This window comes from Bactrocera neohumeralis, chromosome 5, assembly GCF_024586455.1.
Source record: "Bactrocera neohumeralis isolate Rockhampton chromosome 5, APGP_CSIRO_Bneo_wtdbg2-racon-allhic-juicebox.fasta_v2, whole genome shotgun sequence".
Classification (NCBI taxonomy): Eukaryota; Metazoa; Arthropoda; class Insecta; order Diptera; family Tephritidae; genus Bactrocera; species Bactrocera neohumeralis.
In genome coordinates, this window is record NC_065922.1 from 56,478,706 (window position 1) to 56,504,933 (window position 26,228).

Consider the following 26,228-nt stretch of genomic DNA (forward strand, 5'->3'; position numbering starts at 1 on the left):
TTATATAAACGTATCAACAGTGTTCAATTATTAAAAAAAAATCACGTCTTTACAAAAAAATCTTGAAAACCCTAATTTTTTTCAGAATATAGAAGGGGTTATATACAACCCTTAATAAAATTAACTGAACGTATAATACTGAGCATATTAGTTTCTACACTCGTGGCCACGCAAACCTTTCCACTTAAAATTTTCAAGTATTGTGCATATTTGACTATACTTTATAGCGGTACTTTATGCGGTATGGATATTCTTTATTTAGAAATAGGTTAATGACATGTTATTAATCAAAAGTATTAAAAATGAAAAACAAAAATATTCAACTATAGATAAATCATTTGAAAAATAGTGAGCTTTATAAAATGAACTCGAAATGTAAGAGACTAACATGCGATGAAAAAAGTATACTTTTTATTCTTTTAATTTAATTTTATTTCCACTATAATTGAAATTAGAGTTTTACTTTATTTTATTTTTTAATGAAACATGAAATTTAGCAGGTGTATTACCAGACAAGCTAGTTTCTGTTTTACTCATTAAACGTATTAAATTAAATACTATAATTATAATTAGATAATATAATTTAGTTTACTTATGCTTACTTAAAACATAAAAAAAGCAAAATTGAAGAAAATCCCGAACGAACGAAAAAGTCCGAAAAAAAATTTAAGAAAGTATAGTGGTAAGGTTTGCGTGGCCACAAGTGTAGTAGAATGCCGAAAATATCCGAAATTATGTTATGCTGCAGGTAATGATTTTCGTTAACTTAACAAGACGGCATTGATTCTTGCAAGTTACAAGTGTATAAACCTATCTTCCTTACTTGTTATGAACAAACCCGCATCGGAATATTAGTCACCCTGTAGTTGTCAGAAAGATTTCTGAAACATGCCGAAATGCAAAACCGCGAGTGCGAAAATGTTTAATAATAAAAATTTGTGCACTTTGTGGCTTGATTCATATAATTTTATATTGCTAAAACATATTTCTACATACTAACATGAATAATAAAGAAATCAAAACTAAATATAGCAACTACCATTAATTAAAAAAAATTGTTTACTAATAATTTTGCATGCATAAACTTTCTGCTTAATGAATTTGCAAAATACTAACACTTACGTATGAATAAATGCTTAGAGTTGAACTTTACTTGCATGCAACTTAACATTTACACTCATGTGCGTATTTTAGCACTGCAAACTAACAAATATGCGCTCTTTACTTACTTTATTTGCATTTCTCTCTTCTTTTTTCTACTTGCAGATGTGCTAACAATTAGAATAAATAAATTAACACATGCAACGTATAGAAAAATCAAAATGAAATTTGCGTATGATATGCAGCAAACCCACAAAGCTAAATTAATAACAATTAATTGAAGCACAAAAGTCAAAATATTCTACAAATAATAATTCATTAATATCTTTTTAGCAAAAAAAAAAAAAAACAAAAGCAAAATACTAAAAAATGCTGCGATTTCCACCGCCGTTCACGATTGTTTGCCAACCGCGCGCTACGCTTACAAATGCACATGTCACCGCTTATGTCAGCAACAACACTTGTGAGGCGTTTGACCGCGTGTCAGACGTCATCGACATGCGAGCCGCACACAAATGTCTGGGATAAAATTATGTATTTGTAATTGTATTTAATATGAATTCAAGTAATGAGTAATGAGCAATAATTGCGAATAAATTAATTAAAAATTGTATACAACAAAAACTAATCAAGCAGTGACGACAACGCTCACATATACTGAGTTGCTTGGTGGGCGGTTTTAGGCGGCGTGGTCGGTCATTTTGCGTCGTGCGTCTGCAAATTTTCGCATTTTATCGTTACTAATTAAAATTTGTGCCACGTAATGTGGCAAGTAGGCGAGAACAGCAAAGCAAAAAGTGTTGAATAAGTGCCAAAAACTTTGCGAACCAAAAATCAAAAAAGAAATTATTAAAAAAAATGTAAAAAAAAATTATTTTGCACAAATTGCAATAATGTGTTTGTTCGCATAAAAGTGAAAGCGCGAATTGCGGCAAATTGCTGCACGAGTTCGCTCAGAAACAAACAGAAATCATAAATAGAATTCCAACGAAGTTCACCAATAACCCAAAATGTTGTAATGGACTAAAAAAGTAATTATTTTAAATAATATTATTGAATTAAAAGCAAAAAAATTAAAATAAATGTGTAATAATTTTAACTAATTAACTGTTAAAAGTAGCTAATTTCACAGAATAAATTAAAAAAAAAATAATAATAATAATTTCAATTAAATTAATGAAAATAGCAAATACGTTAGCAAAAAGTCATTTCCACTTTGTTAAAGCCAAAAACATGTGTTCCAATTAATTATAAGTAGGCGCAAGGCAAACACAATTCTCAGCAACAATAACAACACCCCACCATCACTATGGCCGGTCCACAAGTGCAACATTCACACACGCAGCGCCCCAACAGCGCCTACTACATGGGCCTAAACGGTGCTAGCAATGGCCACCACATCGGCGGCGGCGCGGCGCACACCCACACCACCACAGCAACGAGCCTAAGCACTAGCAGTAGCGTGAATACAGGCTTGCATGCGCTGCGTCAAATGTCCAACGACATGGAGCTAATATATCGCGGCAATAGCGCCAATTCCAGCCATCATCCAGCGCAGTCGACACTGTCAACGCACGTCATCCAACAACAGCCGTCAGCTGCCGCTGCTGCGGTGGGGACAACAGCGGCAGCCAACAACAGTGGCAGTCTAGCAGAGATTGCCGGCGATGGTGGTGTTGGTGGTGGTGGTCAAATAGTCAGCATAGCTGGTCCCGGGCCGAGCGCTAGTGATGCTTTAATTGTTCCTTCAAATGCGGCGTTGAAACGCAGCAATTTGGCGTCGTCGAAAAAGACACAGCGGCGTAGCGTGGAAATTGTCGTCGACGCGTCGCAATGTGGTGTCGCCGCTGACGGTGACGGCGACGGCGCGGACGCCAAGTCTGGCGATGACGTCGAACAGGGACGTCGCATGTCACGGCATCGGCGTCGGCCATTACATCGTCGCTTTTTCAATTACCTGCGCAATTTGTTTCAAGGCAGTGCCGCACAGAATGGTAAGTGGAATTGTGTGCATAATCGATATTTGTGTGGGTATTGCGTGGTGCTGGGAGCAGTACTCTCTAATAACGAAAAAGCAAATAATGGCAAAGTTTTAATAGACTTTATGCTTTATTTTTTTTTTTTTTTTTGAACATACATAAGTCAAATATGCGCTTCCAGTAAAATTACGGAAATTTATTTCTTTTGGATAGATAAGAAAAGGAAGGCACCGGACTTAGGGACCAGTGGCTCTCTCCTAAGTCACAATAAGCCACCTTGCTCCAGCATAGAGATAAATTCTAAAATACTGCTAGGTGATATTGAGGCGATATGATCTCTATTTGGAAACATGGATCAAAGGGCCCTTTGCCTAACTATGTTGCCAAAAACCGTAAATAAATAAATTCCCTTGCTTCTCATTATTAACTATTAAACTAGAGTAATAATACATTATCTAGCGGCAAGAGAAAAATTTGGAGTAATTCATCTCTATATTTATAAGCTAAACTTAGACCCCCGCTAGTCTAGAGGCATGCATTTCATATCCACGATTTAAACCCTCTGGCAATATAAAAAATATGGATATAAATAAGAAAAAAAATATTAGCTAAGATTGTCAATGACTGATTCTACCGTAAGGATAGAAAAAAAAATCGCGATATAGCAACTACCTGAAAAATAATGTTTGTAGATCTTTTTTTTACATTTTACATTTTCGTATTTTTTAAAAATCGTAAAAATTTAAATTTGGGGACATAGAAAGTCCCAGTAGCTGTCTAGACAAGTCTACGAAGAAGGCTCCTCCAAAATTTCGGTCTCGTAAGCGTGAGGAGATATCGTTTTGAAAGAGACAGTTTCGAGAAAAACTCGCTTAAAGTTTCAGTTCCGACCTAACCAGTTTAGATGCCCGGCAGCAAAATACCTATATCATTGAAGATAATTAGAATTTTGAAAAATTCTCTTGTAGACATATTCTAAAATAGTCGAAGAAAAAATTATATAATGAAACCTCTCAGTTTGAAACAAAATTTGATATTATATATATTATTTTATATATTAGTTATACCTGACAGCGAAAGCTGAAAATTTTATGCTACATATATAAAAAAGCCATAAATTCGGTTTGGAAAATTATTTTTATTTATTTTAAAGTACAAAATGTGGGAAAATAATCATAAATTCAGGAAAAATTCACTTTTACTCGATATGACCACCTTTTGTCTTAACTATGGCCTTGAGACGGTCAAAAAACGAATCGCAAGCTGCCCGAATGTGACTTGCCGGTATTTTGGCCCACTCACGGACAATGGCTTTTTTCAGCATCTCGAGACTGGTGTATTTTTTACTTCAGGATCTTGCTCTCCAAAATGGCCCAGAGAGAATAATCCATTGAACTCACATCTGGTGAATTCGAGAGCCATTGTGTGGTCGTAATGAAGTTCGGAACGTTGTTTTTCAGCCATTCTTGGTTCACTCGCGCTTTGTGAGACGGTGCTGAGTCTTGTTGAAACGTCCATGGTTTGCGACCGAAATGTTTGTTTGCCCACGGCTTCAAAGCAGCTTCCAGAACACTTTCCCGATAACATGTCGCATTTACTTTGACGCCAGGCTCGATGAAAACAATTGGAGAGCGGCCATCTGACAGCGGCCCAAATCATTATTTGTGGCGGGTGCTGCCTCCTGGTGGCCAACCGATGACTTAGATTCTTGTATGAACGGTCGGTCAAGTAAACCCTATCGTTTTGAGAGTTTACGAATTGCTCAATTGGAAAAATTTTTTCGTCAGGAAAAACAATGTTCGGAATTTGACCGCTTTCGGCCAAGTCAGCAACTGCTTCGCTCTCTCAAGTCTTACTTGTTACTGCTTCGGTGTGAGATCATGGGCTTTTTGGAACTTGTAAAGGCTTGACCTTGAGCTATTTTCTTTTTAAATATGCGTCGGATGCTGCGGTCGGATATTTTCAGTTCTTTAGCCATTTGATTGGCACTTCGTCGTGGATTTCGCTCAAGTCGCTTCTTCACTTCACCATCTCACGTGACGTTGCAGACTTTCGATGACCACCTCCATAGTGTTTTGCGATGCTACCAGTATCATTGTAACGAGTGATGGTGCGATAAACAAAAACTTTATCACATTAAGGTGTTTGAGCTCACGAACAATTGCTGGCTGTGATTTTCCAGCTAAATATAAAGCAATCACACTATTACGTTTGAATTCCATCGCTGATCAATTTTTTTTGCGTTTACTTTTGGCAAAACGCTTTTGTACACTTGTGAACAATACTCCGAACTGTCATTCAGCAAATTTATAAGTAGCTGATTCCAGTGCGACAGCTGCGCAAACGGTCTGAAGTTGGTTACCCTTCGAGTGCCGGGCCCTGTATATGTAATATGATGTGGTGAATCGTAAGCAACAAAAAACTCTATTTCGATTTTTTTGATGATACGTCGTTTTGCATTTTAGGTTATGATATGTTTTCCTGCATCAAGTGAGCACACAAAGTTTTCTGTATGAATAACACGTAAAAACCTGGTTGCAGTACAATGCTATAATTTTTGAACCGTTTGCACAGAAAATACCATAATTTTTGAACCGTTTAGTACCGTTTTTACATTGTGAATTTTTGTAGCGCACAAAATTGCCTAAAAATCTAAATCAGGAAAATTTTTGTTTAAGGGGGTATTCTGGTCTAGAAGCATGATTTTCAGGTAATTTTTATAGTGTCGGAAAAAAGGCAATTAATATTTTTAATATCCATTTTTTTATTAGTTATTTGTTAATTTTAGAAGAGTACAGAAAAAAACTAAAAACTAAAAAAAGTGAAAAATTTCAAAAATTCAAATTCAACGTGACCATACCCATGATTTCAACCCTCCTAGTTATCTGAAACCAAAAAAAAAAATATTATTAATCTAGAATAATGTCGCAATGGCCGGAACTACGGAAAAGTGGGAAAAATTTTTTTCACAAAATGGCGACTGCCTGAAAAAAAGTTTTTTTGGATCACTTTTTCTGACTATTTCGAATATTTTAAAAATAATAAAAATAAAAATTTGGGGATGGAGCTAGTTCCAACCATAGACAAGCCTATAAAGAAGACTCTATAAAAATTTCAAATGAATCGGTTAAGTAGAACCTGAGAAATCGTGGATATCGTTCCGAAAAAGTCAGTTTCGCGTAAAGTCTTTTGTTCGATTAGTTCCGGCCGAACCAGTTTGGATGCCGGGTCAGAAAAATGTCTATATCTCCGAAAATAATTTGAATTTTGAAAATTTCTCTTGTACACATATTCTTGAATAGTTAAACTTTGAAAATATAAAAAAAAACGATTTTTTTTAATTTCTAGACCAGAATACCCCCTTAAAAATATATATTTAAAAGCTTTGAAAGTGAGAAAATGGTGATTGCTATGAAAACGATTAAAAAAAATTTATGAAAGCAAAATTACATTAGCGAAATCACAACTTGACACTATTTGTTCGAAAAGTGGCAGTCATTTTTATCACAAACAGATAAAAAGCTTTTTGGGCCGGAACATAAAGAATGGAATACCAGAAAAATTTTATTGAAAAATATAGGTTATAAAAAAGTAATAAAGGGCCATGTTCGGCTGAACATACAACCGAACATTTTATACACTTGCAACTTGCAGAAATCAAAGCCAGTTAAACCCTTTACGATCTAAAACAGTAGTTTCCAAACTTATTTTGTCTACCGCCCACTTTGAAAACAAATATTTCTTTAGCGCCCCCATTTTTTCACCTATTTAAAAACCACTATAACTTCAAATTAATTATTGTGACCTATATATATGTATACGTATACCTGAAACCTGAGCGCAATAGGTAACATACAACGACGCTTAGGTCTCAAGTTAACTCTTACGGGCTCCACCTGTCAATAAGAATGATTATTGAAACACACCTTTGTAGTATTAAAACAGAGAATCTTTTATTAAAAATAAAACTAAAGTAATGAAGGATGAATTTGATGCTGTTTAATAAGTTTGTTAATATCAGGTTCCAATTTACTCAAGAACAGTCGCAACTCGCCACGTTCGGTAACAAGCAAACGATTTCTATTTTTAGTAAGCAGTGTTGTCACAGCACTAAATCCACGTTCACACAAATAAGACGATGGGAATGCTATCAAGAATCGTTGAACGATTGACCACAATCCAGGGTACAATTGCGAGATCGGTTTTTGTAGCCAAAATTCTTGGTAACTATTTTTGAACTTGATTTTTATTTCGTCGTTTGTTGTCCATTCTATAAGTTATTCTTCCAGCTGAGGTGACATTGCTGTGTTGACATTTGAAAACGGATCCAACACCCAGTCTGGTATTTCCAAGTTCAAAATGTCCTGGTATCGTGCGGTGAAGTCAATGTGGAGGTTTTCCAAATGTTGGCACTAAATAAATTCGGCACTAAATATATTTGGCACTGATAAATTCGGAAAATTGTGAAACTCACGTCTGCCCAGATTCTTTTTGTGTAGAAGCAGTTTGGCTGCGAAAGCAACAACGACGTTTTTTGTTTTAATTAAATTTAGTTTATCGCCTTGCAGTTGGAGATTCATGTCGTTGAACAATTTGTCTGTCATGTAAGCTATATCATTCTTTGATGTTATGAGCTTGTCTTGAAATACTGTATCTTTAGTTTCCAAGAACTCTCTGTTGCGGATTTTATTGACCGCTTTGATGACATACGAGTATTGCAGTGATTGTAATAGTTTTTCAATTAAGTGTCTAGCAACTAAATGTTGTCTATGAATAACGCAATGTACACCAAGGACATCTGGAATTTTATTTTTTAAGTGCGCTATTAAGCCTTTATGGCACCCTAACATAGCCGGAGCGCTATCCGCAGCAAATGAAATAATATTTTTCAAAGGAATCTCTTTCTCATCGCAAAACTTTTCCAATATATTGAATATGGTTACGCCTTTTGCATCGGTCTCTAAATTTCTAGCAAATAATAGTTCTTCACATATTTTCTCATCTTTAATAAACCTCACGTAAGACAACAACAATGCTTCATTAGTTGGTAAAGTGGACTCATCAAGCTGGCTTGTCCTCAGGTGATCGCGCAATGATTTTTCAATGTTTTCAGCCATTTCATGAATTCGTCTTTGCACAGAATTATTACTCAAAGGAATTTTTCGGATAATATCTGCGGCCGGTTTATGAAGCACGGTAGTTATTACTTCATTTATTGCTGGCAATATTAAGAAGAACAATATTAACTCTTCTGCGATGTTATGTGGTTTGCCTTTTTGAGCAATTAACAAAGAGATATTGTACGACGCTCGAAGTAAGTCGTCATCTTGCTTAGCAGCCGCCAAACAGAGTTTTGCTACACTTGGCTGAGTATTATGCTTCTTCTCTAGGTCTTGAAAATATGCTACATTCTTGTCTATCTTATCTGGATGCATTTCATTCAAATGATCTTGCAGTATTGAAGGCTTCATTGCTTCATTCGAAAATGTTTTTAGACATAGAAGACACAATGGCGAGGATGGGTTTGTGGGATTTTCAATGAATCCGAATTTAATGTATTCCGCACAGTATTGCCGTCTCTTCTTTTTTACTTCCGACATTGTTTTGCTTTGAGAAATATGTTTAACTTCGCGAGTAGTGTAAAGGAGGTTTAAGAAATGCTCATCTATTGCGCGCAAAACCACAAATGAATATAAAATAAATATTACATTGTTTATATAGGAATGCTTAAGCACAATTATTATATAGTAGTCCAAAAATATGAATTCTTATTTTTTCCAGAAATACATTTGTAAAAAAAGATCTTTCTCCTTTTCTTATTATCTTATTTTCCCCAGAAATACATTTGTAAAAAAGGATAAAGATCCTTTTTTTAATTTCCACATAAAAGATTTAAGGAGTTCAAAAGCTCAAAACGTGCCCTACCCGACGTCATTTCGCAAGTGATAAAATAAATTATTCAAGAGCTCAAAGCATGCGCTACATCAGCTCGAACCTACATACCCTACACCTTTGTGTAAATGATTATATTATGATATCAAATGCCCACATACAGATTTGGCAATGGCAATAGCAATACGTTTCACAGTTAGTATTCTATAAATTCTATCCTGTCGAGATGCCCCGTTATGAAACGGAGTGACCGATTGATATGATTTTCATTTTTACTATATTCAATACAATAGGACAGATATATGAACTACGCGGAGAGAAATATATAACCGAGTTTGAGCAATCTTTTAATTCATATTAGTTGATGTTCATACACTAGAGGACTCTTCTATGCTTTACTGTGGCTGATACATAGATGATACTACTAATGCCATCTTTATGATTTCTACTCAGCACCTACCTTTAAAAGAAAGGGGTACAAATTTGGCAACTGAGGAACTATTAGTCGATGAGATATACCATTTTGGGTGAAGCAAATTGTTTAGTTTACAAAATCTGGATCAAAACGCATTTCGTTGGTTAATAAAACATTGCTTGTTGGGGAAAAAATAAGGTTGAATTTGAGTTCAGCACCAGGAAAATCAGCCGTTGAAAAAATATTTTCTAAGTTGGAAAGAGACGAAATCGAGGACAATGAAGGCAATGAACACCTTAAAGAAGCCAAAGCTCTGTGCCAGTATTAATCCATTGCTCTACTTATTTGGTTGCAGTTTTTTTCTGCCATTCCTAATATTTGGCAATTCTATTATCTTTGAGGAAGGATTAGTTTGAAATTGTACGCATATGCTTCATCGATTCCGTTGAAATATTGCACTGCTCTGTTCAATGCTTCGAAAATATTTCTGTGCATCTCAAATTATAATAGTTTTTATCAACACTGTAGGTTTGTCTTAAAAAAACTATCTTGTTCAGAAGCAACAATCATTATAACCCATATACTTCGTATGCGTGCATACGAAAATTAGTCTTCTCCCGCACTAGCTCTGTGTTATTATTCTTTTACTTAATTCTTTTTTTTTTAGTAATAAAATTTTCAAACGATTCTTACATGAACAGCTGCTTATAATTTGAAATTTATGAATTGTATTGACTTTTAACAAGAAAAGATATAAGGTATCCTATGTCCGGCTCTTCGTTCTACCTCCGCACCAATTTTCAGCCAAATCGATTCAGCCGTTCTTGAGTTATAAATAGAGTAACTTGCATTCTTGTTTTCTCCAAAATCCTGATATTAGTTATGTGGGGGCTAGGACAGTTTTCGCCCAATTGTATCTATTTTAGGCACAATGGTATATTGTTATGAGTAACAATATGTTCGGTAATTTTCATTGAGATAACTGAAATATTTGCAGATATATCCAGCATAAAGTCTCCTGGAAGTTGGAAATCTTTATACTAGGTATATGGGGGCTCAGGAAAGTATTAACTCGATTCAAACGATTTTCAATACGCAGAATTACTATTGTCAGGAAAGGATTCTGTATGAATTTCAATTGTATATCTCACACATTGAGTGATATTAGGTCCAATATCTCTCTTCCGTTTTTTTGCTTTTTATTCAATGCTTTATAAAAAGTGTTACAATAATTGGATTTAGTTCAAATATGCGCCGTTTCGTTCGATAATCTGTTCCCATTTCGTGGAAGCCCCCCTCCTTATTTACGAAGAACTCAGACAGCCACTTTTCACAAGCCTATTTTGGATTCAACTTTACACCAACAAGGGCGTTCGCCATAGACAAGAACAGGTGGTAATCAGTTGGCGCTATGTCCGTGCTATATGGTGGATGCGATAAAACCTCCCATCCGAGCTCCCGTAGCTTCTGACGAGTCATCATGAAGTGTGTAGTCTGGCGTTGTCCTGGTGGAACACTTTATCCCTTCCTGTTGGCGAATTCTGGACGCTTCTGGTCAATCGCCTGCTTCAAGCGGTCCAGTTGTTCGCAATAGATGGCGTCTGGCCATATGGGAGCAGCCCATAGTGGATGATTCAAAAAAAACTTTCCTGGCCGTCAATCCCGGCTTGGCTACTGTTTGGGACGATTCACCGGCCTTCGATCACAACCGTTTTCGCCTGATATTTTCGCATGCGATCCATTTTTCGTCGCCAGTCACCATCCGCTTCAAAAATGGGTCCAGTTCGCTCCGTTTCAGCAGCATATCGCAGGCGTTGATTAGGGCAAGAAGGTTTTTTTTTGCATCAAATCATGAGGAACCCAAACATCAAGCTTTGTTTTGTATCCAGCCTTTTGCAGATGGTTTAAAATGATTTGGTGACTAACTCCCATCTTATAGGCGATGTCACGAGATGCCACATGCCGGTCTAACTCGACGTTTTCCATGATTTGATCGGTATTCGTCGTCACAGGTCTTCACCCGCTCTGAATCGTCGAAACCACTCCTCCGCAGTTTGAAGTGATAGAGTACCATCTCCCAAAATACCATTAATCTCACGGAAAGTCTCTCTACAGGATTTGCCTTTAACGAAGGAAAACTTTAAAATAGCGCGAATTTCGGCATTAGTGAATTCCATGTTTACACGTCTATAACTGTTGAACGCAATGTCCAAACTAATTATGCATAGCGTCGTTTTGTAGATTATGTCAAGACCTTTCAAAGATGTATAGTATTTCCAGATACGAGCTCTGTAGCGCTTTATACATAGCCGCGAAATTCAAAAGACGAAAAGGCGGAAGGAAGATATTTGACAACCTAATATATTCTTTATAACCAAATATTCGCGAACAAACTACGTTGCGTGAGCAGCGGTGTTACGGTAAGGCAAAAGACAAATTTAATTTATCCACAAATGCGAGCCTTTCCGCCGTAATGCTTGAGGTAAGTTGCGCTTGGTCCTCTATTGACCATAAGACCCTTTGGCAACTACTCAGGATGCACGACGCCTCTTCAATCAACTTGTATCCACTTAACAGAGAATTACCGCGTCTTTCTTTTGTCGAAAGTGATCTATTTACTTTATGTTTACCATATATTTTCTTCTAACGTCAACAGTTTTTAAATCAAAATTTTAATAATATTTTTTTTTATTTTTTTTACTCACTTAATTTTTATTGTAACTGAAGTAACCATAAATAACGTTCATAGTTTTTAAACTAAAAATAGAAAAACAAATACTTTTTATAATGGAATGATTATTATAAATTTTTTAATAATTTAGGGAAGTGTTTTACATCTATTATATCACCTCGATGAGTTTTGTAAGCAACGCGTGGCGTAATAGCATGTATAATAAATGGGCCCCTAGCAAGGGTGGCAGCGATTACAGCTAATAGCAAGATCACTGATAACAACTTCATTTCTGAATGAGTGAATTTTCTGTTATTCCTTCGTGTAGCAGCAAATGAGCTGAGATTGTGCAAACGTTTAGATCGTTACTAATTTCTCTTAAATTCAGTACTTCTTTATATATGAAGGTTGTTGACTCATGAGCAGGGTTGTGGTAAAAAAGCTTTAAAATTTGGAGGTAGTCTTTTAAATTAAATAGAAATTTTTTGTCACAAAGTCTTTTAATCAAATGAAACTTTTTTTATATCTTGCATTATTTCATTTTGTCGCTTGCATAAGAAATTGGAAGTAGACTTTATACTGACTTTATAACTATTAGCTTTTGATGTTATTTACGTCTTTACCGACAATGATCCAATTATGTTTAACTTGTAAGATGTATACCAAAGAAAAATGTGTAAACTGTGATCAATTGCAAAACTATTAAAAGTACAGGGGAGACTCTTTCTCAGTATGCGGTAGCGAATAAGAAGGCATACTACTACTGTGATGAAATTGAAAAGTGAATTTTAAATTTATACTTTGCATGTTTTCGAAACGATAAATTTTTTTTCTGTAAGTAGGTAGTACCATTAGTAACATCTATGCTAAATTTTACGTCAAAATATTCATTAGTATTTGAGATACGTATCGTTATGTGAGACTCTAAAAGTGAGTTTTCTTCTTCTTCTTTATTTGCCAATTCGTATTCGAATATTGGTGATCATATAACATTTAATAATATGTACAATATTAATAAGCTTAATATTAATATAATAATGTATTTACATGTTAAATATATACTATATATTGTATATTGAAAGAAAAAAAAATAAAAAATATCACAGATTTTGAATTATCGCAGCGTATTTCTCTCTATCTCTCGCCACATCTATAAGGTTGCCAATGTTCTGGATTCCTGTCCATTGTCGAATGTTTCGAGGCCACGAAAGTTGTTTACGGCCAATACCCCGTTTTCCTTCAATTTTTTCTTGGATAATTACATGTAGGAGCTCATACTTAGAGTGCCTCATAATATGTCCTAGGTAGGCTGCTTTTCTTTGTTTTATAGTCCTTAAAAACTCTCTATTGCGGTTCAATCTTCTCAAAACTTCACTGTTTGTATTGATTTTTAGAGTCCATGTTTCCATCGCATAGAGAAGCACTGACCAAACATAACATTTTAAAAAACGTATTTTGGTTGTGATGTTGAGGTCATGGCTACATAATATGTTTTTGTATTTGAGAAAAGTTGTTCGCGCAAATCCGATTCGACATTTTATTTCTTTTGAACAATCCCAACTTTCGTTGATATGACAACCAAGGTACTTGAAATTTTTAGCTCTTTCGAATGGACTGTTATTAATCATGAGGTGTGTGTCATTGCATATGTTTTTCCTACTAATTATCATGTACTTCGTCTTGTTTATATTAATTTGTAGGCCATATTCGTCACTACGTTAGTTAACTCGGTTTACAAGTTCTTGTAATCCCATCAAGCTATCGGCTATAAGTGTAGTGTCATCTGCATAGCGTATATTATTTATGAAAATACCATTAACTTTCACACCTTGATCAATACTGGTTTCCGATTCTTGAAATATTACTTCCGAATAAATGTTAAAAAACAAGGGTGACAGAATGCATCCTTGTCTTACACCTCGTGAAATATATACTTCTTCGGTTATATCACCATTGATGCTTACATGGGCAGTTTGTTGCCAATACAGATTCCTTATGCAACGAATCTCTTTGTCATCTATTCCCATAGAATGAAGAATTTCCATAAGTTTATCGTGTTTAATGGTATCGAAAGCTTTCTCATAATCAATAAAGCATAAAAATACATCTTTTTGGACATCTTTACAGTTTTGAACCAAGACTTGTATACAGAACAATGCCTCGCGTGTTCCAAGACCTTCTCTGAAGCCAAATTGCGTCTTACCCATTGACTCTTCACATTTCTTATATCTTTTGGCGTGAATGACTTTTAGAAATATCTTAAGAGCATGTGACATTAGACTAATTAGTCTGTACTCACTACAATGTTTCGCATTATTTTTCTTAGGTAGTGGTATGAATGTTGATTTAAACCAGTCTTTTGGATATTGGCCATTGTCATAAACTTGGTTAAAAAGCTTTACTAAGAGAGTCATATTTTTGTCATTTATTAACTTTAAAATTTCAGCTGAAACCTCATCCGGACCTGTTGCTTTGTAATTTTTCATGGATTGTATAGCTCTCTCTATTTCGCCTTTCGTTATATAATTGCCAGTTGGTCTGTGATGAAGATAAAGATTCTGGTTCAATCTACTGTCATCCGAAAAAACGCTTTCAATATATTTTTTCCATATACTTTTCTTTTCATTTATATCAAATACCACCTCATTGTTTTCATTTACGAGGATTGAGGGCGGATTTTTACGATGAATGCCTGTAGCTTCTTTCAATTTTTTGTGTAAACGGAATGTATCATGTAAAAATTGTAGTCTTTCAATTTCTTGGCATTCATTGGTTATCCAGTTTGTTTTTGCATTACGGATCATCTTCCCTATTTTCCTATTCAGTTGTCTATACATGTCAGTGTTTTTATTTTTATATTCCCGGCGTTTATTTATTAGTTTTAATGTGTCATCTGTCATCCAATTATTTTTATTTTTATTATTTTCTTTCTTTTTTATTCCAAGAGAGTTTTTTGCTGTAGTACAAATTATCTCTTAAGTCGCTCCATATACTTTCCGCACTTCCTGATGGGATATCATTTATTTTTTCATTGATTTCCCTTTCAAATAGGCGTTTCACACTTTCGTCTCGCAACTTATCAACATTTAGCTTAAATTGAGGCTTACTTTTTTTAATTACGGCTAGCCTAATACGCAATTTTGCCAGTAGAAAGTTGTGATCCGAAGGTACATCCGCTCCTGGATATGTATTGACTTTTTTTTTATTGAAGAACAGAAGCGATTATTTATCAGAATGTAATCTATTTGATTGATCAGAGGCGTCCGATGGAGATTTCCATGTATAAAGTCTTTTGGGATATATTTAGGATGAAATAATGTGTTCGAAATTATTAATTTGTGTTCTTGACAAAATTGAATTAGTCGATCTCCTCTCTCATTTGTTTCACCTAAGCCGTATTGGCCTACAACTCCTTCGACTTTTTCTCTTTCAACTTTTGCATTAAAATCGCCTTGAATTATATTTATTTCGTATATGGTTTTGTTAATCGCATAAGTTCGTCTAGTTAATCATAGAAAGTTTCTATTTCGTCATCACTTTTGTCGGCCGTTGGAGCATAGGCTTGAATAATATTAATATTCAATGGTTTTGCAAATAAGTTTCGCATCATTGATCTATCAGATTTCGGCACGAATCCGATGATAGATTTTGCAATGTTTTCCTTAACTATAATGCCTACACCATTGCGGTGATTTTTAGTTTGGTTGCCAGAGAAAAACAACTTTATATTTTGGGAAATAAATTCTCCACAATCTGGCACCATGTTTCACTTATACCAAGTAAATCGATGTCTAATTTTTCCATTTCTAAAATCGTATTAGCTAGTTTTCCAGGCTCGTATAAACTTTTTGTGTTCCATGTTCCGATGTTTAAAGTTTGTTTTGTTTTACCTCCGGGGATTCTTAGCACCCTCGATTTGCCGGAGACTGAGGGCCATTGTTTTGGTTGTACTATCATTGTCATATGATATAAGGAAGTATACTTCAGTGGTTTCCCCTTGCCTTCTGAAGGGTTTACTGTTTTCCGTCCTTGCACATTTATACAGCGAACCGCTTGATACAAGTACTGACCTCCGCTTTCAGCCGTGCTTATAGTAACAGACGCTGATATGCTGTGGATTGCTTTTAGCTTCGATATTCACCATCGACCTTACAGGCATGGGTGGCCCTACTGGTAGCTACGCTACCGCCAGCATCGCTCTTTGGATCATTATATCTACTGAGCCCCCTCATCACGTCAAGATAGCAAATCCCCGAGTGATTTTTACTATGCTTAAATTTTTTTAAGAAAGAACTGCAATAATGCAGCATCTCATACTGCATTGGTTATTCGTGATCATTTTCAACTAATATCGTGCCGCAACCACTGCATTCGTCTGATTTACCTTCGTCTAACTTCTGGCTATTAAGCAAATTCACATGAGCACTCCAAGGACACCGTTTTGACTCAATTGAAATTACTGGTATGAATGAAGAGTAGGAGAGTAAAGGAGCAGCTCAAACTCATATCGTATCTTCCATCAAACATTGCTCGGCCTTAGTTTGCGCATGATCAATGCAGTTCAACCACGTCCGTTTGCGCTTGAGTGACTCACTTTCAATCAGCAGTAAAGGCCATTCAGAATTTGATTTTTTTCGGATTCCATAGCGAGTGGCAGATGGAAATTCGGCTCATAAGGTTTTTTTGCGTTAATTCCTGTGTCACTCATAAAATGAATTTCTTTTTTTATACAACCTTATTTAAATGGTGACAAACGGTTTTTGTTGCAATGTGTCGAACATGTGCAATCGAAACAGTGCTTACATGACAGTCAGACTCGACGGTTTACATTGTTTTATTGATATTTTTGACATTTCATAACATTGTGTATCTTTGAAAGACCAAAACCAAATTTCGTTAATATCATAAATACTGTTCGCGATTTTAGCTGCTTGGATGCCCAGCAGTCGTTCTTTCTTGTCGTTGTTTGGCGCCAGTTGAAGATTGCAAGTGTACCCAGGTCCTTCTCTACCTGGTCTTTTCAACGGAGTGGAGGTCTTCCTCTTTTTCAGTATATTGGCGAAGTCGGTATAGGAAGTCGCCTTGTCTGAAGCCTCGTTTTGTATCGAACGGTTCGGAAAGGTCCTTCCAGATTCTGACGGAGCTTCTGATTGTCAGTTTGCACAGCCGTATTAGATTTGCGGGGATATCAAACTCGTGCAGTCAAAAGAAGCTTTAAACACTATGAAGAGGTGAGGTGTGTCAATCCTCATTTTACGGTTCTTTTCAAAGATTTGGCGCATGGTGAATATCTGGTCAATTGTAGAATTCCAGGCCGCCGTATTTGAACAATTCGGCCGGCAATCCATTGGCACCCGCCGCTTTGTTGTTCTTCAGACGGATAAACGCTATTCGAACTTCTTCATGGTCGGACTACCGAACATCTGCTCCTTTGTCATCGATTGGGGAATCGGGTTCGCCTTATCCTGGCGTTATGCTTTCACTGTCAATCAGCAGGCTTGAGAAGTGTTCCCTCTATAATTTCAATATGCTCTGGGCAGCAGTCATTAGGTCCCCTTTGATGTTACTTCAAGAGTATGCTCCTGTCTGGAAACCTTCTGTCACCGCATCTTTTCGTAAAATTTTTTCGAACATTAAACCTCTCAGGCAGCTTGTCGAGCTCTTTGTGCTCACGCATTTCGGCCTTTCTCTTATTTGACTGCAAACGCGTCTCGCTTCTCTCTTCAGCTCTGGGTGGTCGATTGTAATGTTACGAGGTAGGCAGTGTATTTTCTCTCCACTGCGACACTACCCTCCTCATAGCAAATGAATCTTCTCTGTCTGCTGAAAATTGCAAAAAATATTTCTTAAATAATATTGGACCGCCGAATCAGCCGAATATTCGTTCATGTTACTTGGTCTTACCACATCTCTACTTATTTTTTGTTAGAATCAGATGTTTTAGCAAAATTTACAACAAGATATACATTTATCTTTGAGTATATATATTTTACCGGAGTAATTTGTGCTCCTCACATTTGCTTCCATAATCACTTTATATTCACATACTTTTATTCTTATACATATATAGAGATAAATATACATACATTAGTAAGCATATAGTTGAAGCAAACAGCATATTTATTATCTTTGTACATTCATTTTCATAATGCCGCAAAATGTTCGTGTTTTATCTCTGCTCGGACATGAGCAGCGCCGTTGTAGATGTAAATTTAAAAACATGTGTTTGAGTGTTGTTGCATAACTGGACATATGCATATTGTAGTAAATGCATTGAAAGAGCAACCAACTGCATAAACACACCTTGACCTCAACTATTGCAACAGCCACAGGCACACGATAGCCACTCTACATTTCATTTGCCTCTCACCCAGCCACCAACACTTTCACATGCACATACACATATCCTACACATCGTGCGCATTCGTATGTTAGTCGTATTTACCTAAAGTAATAAAGGCTAGGCCAACAACCAACCCACTAACCGCTGTCATGAGAACTGTCAGCAGCTGTTCAACTGAATGCGGTCGCCAGACTTGAAATTCATGAAAAATGTTTTCACTTTTAAGCCAGAACAATTGCTTTACTGCAGTAAAATTAACTGATTCAGCATTAGTCTAGAAATTGTGAATATTCGGATGGCACTAGTTACTCTTGTATGAGTATAATGAAATAAAGTAAATTTATACCAGGAATTAGAGCTGTGGAATGGGCATCAGGTCATAAAAGACACGAACTGTAAAATCTTATTGTTGTTTTTGTTTTAGCGGCAGAAATATGCTCAGTTGACAGTCCTTGACCGGAGAAAAAATCCGGCTTGGTTCGGATTACGTAGACCCGACTGTCATGGGAATGGTAAAACCCGTAAAACCTTCAAGGCGATTGGTCCATGACGTGACTAACCAAACTTTTTGGACCGAATACACTACGAAAAAGTAAGAAGTTCAAATTTTGCTAATTTCTATTGAAGTCAGTGTAATATGGCAAAATCGACTCAGCTTGACAAGGTTTATTCATTTATATACATCTATCTGTATGTCTATAATATCGATCTATAATGTAAAAATATCTTCTGTCATCAAACAAGCAGTCGTCGCACTTGCGATTGGCTCCCACGCCACTTTCGAAGTCAAAGATAATTTCGTCTATCTCGGAGCCAGCATTATGAAAGAATACCAACAACAACGATGAGTTAGCACAACGAGTTTTCGAGAGAAAGGTTCTGCGGAATTTCTAAGGACCTGACTACACTTGGAATCTCCAAATGGCGCCAAACACTAGAAAAGGAAGAATGACTAGCGCACTGTCGTAAACTCGGCTATAACCACGTAAGCGGTGTCAACGGCAATATAGATGAATACATAAATACTTTGTAGTGCCTCCGATATTTCCTTCTGGCATATATAAAAATCTCTTCTGGTATGAAAAAGCTCTTCTTCTAATACTTCCAAAGTCTTTCTGTTCAGTACCACTTCAGAACTAGTCATAAACATTTTTATGAGCGACGATTTCCTCTTTGACCTTTTACTAAAGGTCTGCTCCACGCTTATGCGTGTACGTGTGTGTATGTAAAAGGTGATCCAGCATGCGGTTGCACGTTGCCACATGTTTGCTTTTGTATGCAAATAAGCACCTGTTTACGCAAGTTTACTTAACTGCCGCAGCACGAGCGCTCAACTGTTTGCCTATTTTTATATACAACACAATATACATATGTATGTATGTACATACGCTGGCTCAGATATTTGAATGCATTAAGTTCAGTTTATGTAAGGTGTTAAATTTTATAAGGCGTTTAAAATTAAATTTTAGACATAAATAAACCACAAATAAATGTACACGTGAGTTATGTTCTTATATTCTTCTTCTTCTTCTTAATTGGCGTAGACACCGCTTACGCGATTATAGCCGAGTTAACAACAGCGCGCCAGTCGTTTCTTCTTTTCGCTACGTGGCGCCAATTGGATACTCCAAGCGAAGCCAGGTCCTTCTCCACTTGGTCCTTCCAACGGAGTGGAGGTCTTCCTCTTCCTCTGCTTCCCCCCGCGGGTACTGCGTCGAATACTTTCAGAGCTGGAGTGTTTTCGTTCATCCGGACAACATGACCTAGCCAGCGTAGCCGCTGTCTTTTAATTCGCTGAACTATGTCAATGTCGTCGTATATCTCGAACAGCTCATCGTTCCATCGAATGCGATATTCGCGGTGGCCAATGCGCAAAGGACCATAAATCTTTCGCAGAATTTTTCTCTCGAAAACTCGTAACATCGACTCATCGGTTGCCGTCATCGCCCAAGCTTTTGCACCATATAGCAGGACGGGAATTATGAGCGACTTATAGAGTTTAGCTTTTGTTCGTCGAGAGAGGACTTTTTCAGTTGTTATAAATAATAATAATTTACAAAAACATATGTATATAAATTTGGTTTTGTTTTTAAAGTGGAAATTCGCTATAACTCATGAATGCTTAGTAAACCTTTTAATAGTCTAAACTTACAACAATCATTAAAAGTGACACTTCTTTGTCAATACACAAAATCTTAAGGGGTTATAGGTGGTCAAATATCTCCCTTCTGCTTTTTTGCTCTTTATTCAACGCTTTATAAAAAGTGTTACCTTGATCGGATTAAGTTCAATATGGGCCGTTTCGTTCGATAATCTGTTTCCATTTAGACGGCAACTTCATTATACCCCCCTCGTAGAAGCCCCTCCTTATTTGCGTAGAACTCGGACAGCCACTTTTCACAAGCCTCTTTTGAGTTCAACTTTACACCAACAAGGGCGTTCGCCATGGACAAGAACAGGTGGTAATCAGTTGACGCTATGTCCGGGCTATATGGTGGATGCGATAAAACCTCCCATCCGAGCTCCCATAGCTTCTGACGAGTCATCAATGAAGTGTGTGGTCTGATTTTGTCTTGGTAGAGCTCTACACCCTTCCTGTTGGCTAATTATGGACACTTTTGGTCAATCGCCTGCTTCAAGCGCTTGCGCGTTGATTCGGTCCAGATGGTTTTTTTGCGTCAAATCATGCGGCAACCAAAAATCAAGCTTTTTTGTGTATCCAGCCTTCTGCAGATGGTTTAAAATAGATTGGTGACTAACTCCCATCTTCTGGGCGATGTCACGAAATGCCACAAGCCGGTCTAACTCGATGTTTTCCATGATTTGATCGCTATTCGTAGTCACAGGTCTTCCGCCGGCTGGCTTAGTTTTCACCCTAATATCTGAGCTTAGTTAGGTGAAAGAATATTATTGGATCCAGACTATAGTTTAATTCAAAAATGTGCGAAATCAAGCCACGAATTACCGCAGCTACCCTATACTACATATTCTTGAAGTTCAGAATAAACCCCATATATTAAATTTAAATCAGCAGTTTCAGTTTGAAGAACAAGGAAAAGTCAAACGGAGCCAAATCTGGTGAACACGGTGGTTGATCGCTGGTATTCATTGCGTTTTTGGCTTTGAATTCGGTGACAATAGTGGCTTGATGCGATGTTACGTTAAAATCGTGTAAATTGCAAGAAGTGTTTTTCCAGAATTTCTGCCGTTTCTCACCCAAAAGCCTCAATAAATAGAATGGAACTCCAATTAGAACTCCTTATTCCCTCCGGAACAAATGCATGATGTACAAAACCACGAATATTGAAAAATCACTTTAATTTTTGACCCGCCTTTGCGTTTGTTTTTGGTTTCGGCTCGTTTCTTTTTCCTCCATTCCGTTGATTGTTGACTTGTTTGCATGTCAAACTCATAACGCCATTCCTCATGGGTAGTAATAATGTTTTCCATGAATGTGGAATGAAAATTCGCACCATCAAGCATGTTCAAAGAGATCTGTATACCAGAGAACGGCTTTCGTTGAGCGCAAAAATGTTCATGCACGATCAATACCCGAACTATCAGCCCATTCGGCTCAAGCGCTCAAAATGGCATTCGTGAATGTTTTCGCTACTGAGCTAAATTCAGCTCAATTGCGGTAAATTCGTTTGCTTGCTGAGTTTATTCACGCTCGTGTTGAAACAGCTCTACTCAGGCGTTCGCTCATTCGGCTCAACAATGATCGTGTTGAATGAAAAAAAAACACAAAAGAGCAAACTCAACGCCTATGAGCAAACTCAATGGGTATGAGCAAACTCAACGCATATGAATGAACTCACTGTGCTTGAATAAAAGCGCCGTCTCCTTAAGCGATTTGCAGCACTTACATATGTCTGTTTAAATTTGAAGAATTTTTTGGCAAATAGTGCCACCCTCTTTAATAATTTCAGATAATATATTCCAAACATGGCTCCTTCCCTTATGTCGGGCTGACAATGTGTAGGCGTTTTTACGTATTTTTTCTAAAATATCTTCTTGCTCCATATCGACGGGATGACAAATACATACTAAAATATAAGTTGTGTACCAAATTCTTAGTGCAATGCATGTGACACATAAGCTGATCGCGAACAAAGCATACAAAAACAATATACATACCAAAGAACTGCAAAACTCACTTTTTCCTTAAATCAGCTCATACGCAAAAGTTTCTATTCAATTCCAATCACTGAGCGAAAGTGAGCTAAACATTTCGTGAAGTGAGCGAGCATGAGCTAAATATTTCGTGAAGTGAGCAAACGTGAGCAAAGCATTTCAGACCGAAGGCTCACATTGTACGCGAATGAGCGATTCGGCAACATGAGCTGATTTTTACTCAACGCTGTGTTTCGCTCAGTGATTGGACTTGAATAGAAACTTTTGCGTATGAGCTGATTCAAGGAAAAAGTGAGTTTTGCAGTTCTCTGCTGTATACCGTATCCTTTCGAAAAAAAATCAGCTTTATCGGGAAGAGTCGAGCAAGAACGCTCTTCATACCATAAATATTCACCAAAATCATTTGAACGGACTCCTGAGAGATTTCAAACCCTCTTGCGATCTTTTTAACCCTTCCCTGACAATTTTCAAGTACCATATCTTTCACTTTTTTAATATATTCATGAGTTGAAGTGGTCAAAGGCCATCCAGAACGAGGCATGTCTTGAAAAGTTTCTCATCTTTGAAGGCTTTGTACCACTCGTAGGCTTGTGTTTTCGATAAAGCTGAATCACCGTTAGCCTTCTCCAACTTTCGCAACGATTCCGCAAACGAAATTTAGTTGCAAATAAAAAATTTGAGACAGAAACAGAAAGTAGATGTCCAAACTAGTATGCAATATGATTTATATTATACTACCAACACAAATCCTTACAGATATAGACACGTTTGACTATGCCAACTATCGCTTAACCAGATCCGATATGTTGAATTTACTGTATTCAACCCTTTTGAAAACCATCAAGCTACCTTAAGCCGAGTCGAGTTGAGCTCGAGGCTTTACGTGCAATACTACAGGTTGCCTCATGTTACACAACAACACACAGGTATTATATGCTTAAATATATTCGAGGCAGTCAACGTCTGCACTGGCACTTACCAGATTTAGCCGCGAGCCTAGCAACTAAAGCTTTTTGAAACGGTGACAGTGAAAATGCTGGCGGGATAAATGCTTGCGTTGTTCATATACTACATATGTACATATACATACATAAGTATATGCTTCATATGTGTATGTTTGTTGGTACGTGACCAGCGGTACCCAGCATAAGAGCACTTGTGGCATTAGGTTTGTCCTTATTTGAATGAATATTTATATTTTTGGATTTATAGGACTTAGAGTGATAGCTGTCAAAAGAGCTGTAAAAGTAAACTTAGGCTTTTGATATTTATATCCAGTACATTTTGGTAAATTACCACACTGTGGCCTATGGATTATGGCACAGAGTTGGAACTCGTAAAACTTGATTTCCAAAACTCGCTTTCTGTGCGTCAAAATAGCAGTCAAAACTTCATAATTTCCTCAAAGCATTTCGTCACAGGCTAATGTGTTGAGTATATATGCTGTTGCCGACATACGTTGCAATATGAACAATGGTGCAGGCGAAATAACTGAGAAAAGCCATTCAACATTCTCGTTGCCGGTTCGTGGTTTAACTGTAAGGCATTTTTGAAAATGAAAATGCGTTGCTGCCATTTGGCTTTTGTTGTGCTCAACTTAGTCATATGCAACAGAGTAATTTGTAAGCTTGTATTCCAAATACCATCACGTTGCATGAGCGGGAAAATCAGTTAAAAGTCGGCAGTAAATGTGGGGACGGTGCAAGGACGAGCTTTGCAGTGTGCTAGATAGCGTGAGAGCATTAAATTTTTGGAATTTAGATGAAATTACAGCTACCAACAGATATTTTTGTGACATTTACTGCATATTACAATGAAAGCGCATTACACGAGTGAAATCGATTTGTTAATGTTTCTGTATTTTGTAAAGCTCCATTGCTTTGGCAGATTTAGTAAGTGATACAATTTGCCATATAACATAAACGGATCGGAAAGATTATATTATTTTTGTAGCATCGCACCATGTAATATAATAGTCTGATTCTCCTAACAGTTGTTTCTAATCTCTTGAACTGATCGAAATATATATAAACTTCAATATACATTTATAGTATATCATATATGATTAGGATAATGTCACGAGTTAAATTCCTGCTTACTGTCTGCCCATCCAACCGTCTGTTCATGGAAGCTATAATTTAAGTAGAAATTGATATATTTTTGAACTTTTTGTAGCTTCTTCTTGTTCTGTATAAAGATGGATGAAATGGGATGGTAACCACGCCCACTTCAAATATAATGGTTATCTTAGAAACTTCAAAAGCGCGATAACTGTCCAAATAAAAATGCTGGAAGCATTAAATTTCACACATGGTATGGCAGAGGAGGCTCAGGGTAAATGTTAAACAATGGACGTGGCTCAGCTTATATTTGGTGGAAATTTTTTATCAACTAACCCAAGAGCAAATTCGGTACATAGAACTAACTTGACATCCTTCGTTGTATCAAAGAACAACCACGCCTACTTTAAATGTAACACAATTGTGAATCATCCGATTCTTTCACTTTACGGTATTTAAATCCAGACATGGGAACCAAAATTTGTCCAAACAGTACCAAATAATATCTTTGTCTGTTTTTTGATCCATGCTTGGGAGTTCTGGTCATCACAAAGGACAGAAGTCTCTAGTATGTAGTTCATGTGGCATTATTCTTGGCCTCGCGAAAATCAACCTATTTACATAACTAAACCGAACCTAGTACCTTCAACTCTTGCGTAAAAATGGTAGAAATGAATTCATAAACTCTTAAGTCCACAGATACCGAATAAAGGGATCTTAGTGCCTACGTCTGATTTAATACCAAAAATATCGCCCAATGTTTGAGATAAATTAAGATATTGGATAAAACGCAATCCCTATATAAAAAGGGATTTTTTTATATCTCTATAGATTCCTACAGGCACTTGATAGAACGGACTGTAGGAACATGATTGGATTAAACACTGTCCACACTTTGGTGGCGGTACACCCCTACAATAGTGGACTGACAGATCGAGAAAACTGCATTAAATATCAAGGTCAAAACAGCGGGGAAATAATGGAACATCTCTTGTGCACTTGTTTCGCATTACAAGGCAACACTTCCAGCATTTGGTGGACACTGGCAGATATATCATTACTAAGGCCATAGAACCAATTGAAATTCGCATCAAGCGTAGGCCAAATGATGGCTACTCCCCATGAACTACGTAATGGCACTCCATCTGTTATCGCTAAGCACCAGAAATGTAAATGATCCTTGACCATATGCGTTTTTTTCCTGCAGGGTGTGTGTTAGACAGGTTTAAATGAGCAGCACGCTCCGCATGAGTCACTGCTGCAATATGTTTCTGCACAAACTTTTTTTGTTGCTACTCCACTGTTGATGATGACGTTAGCACAAAACCGTTGCGGACTCTTACCTCCACTTTGAGTTAATGTTGCATGTAACAAGTAAATGTCGCACACAGTTAGCTAAAATATGGCATTTAAAATGCAATGAATGAGTTGCCGTACCGTGGAAAAAATTATGGGCTCTAATAAACTGATTTTAGTGGTTTATTGTGCTTTGCTAATATAAGTACGTATATATATATTTACGAGATATAATGCAGTAGTTGAAATCGGGGCACATATCTCTGTATTTGATTTTTAATTTAAGCTCTCAGTCCACTACATTGTTGGTCAATTATAGCCAGCTGTCATTAAGATA

General features: G+C 36.7%; 1 protein-coding gene across 1 annotated transcript in view; it reads left to right on the forward strand.

Moving 5' to 3' along the window:
- LOC126759229 (uncharacterized) overlaps positions 1 to 26,228 on the forward strand; it is a 237,392-nt gene that overhangs the window by 131,750 nt on the left and 79,414 nt on the right. Inside the window, 1 exon segment of the mRNA XM_050473936.1 lies at positions 1,267 to 3,095. Within this exon segment, the coding sequence (XP_050329893.1) occupies positions 2,411 to 3,095 (685 nt within the window). The 5' untranslated portion in view covers positions 1,267 to 2,410.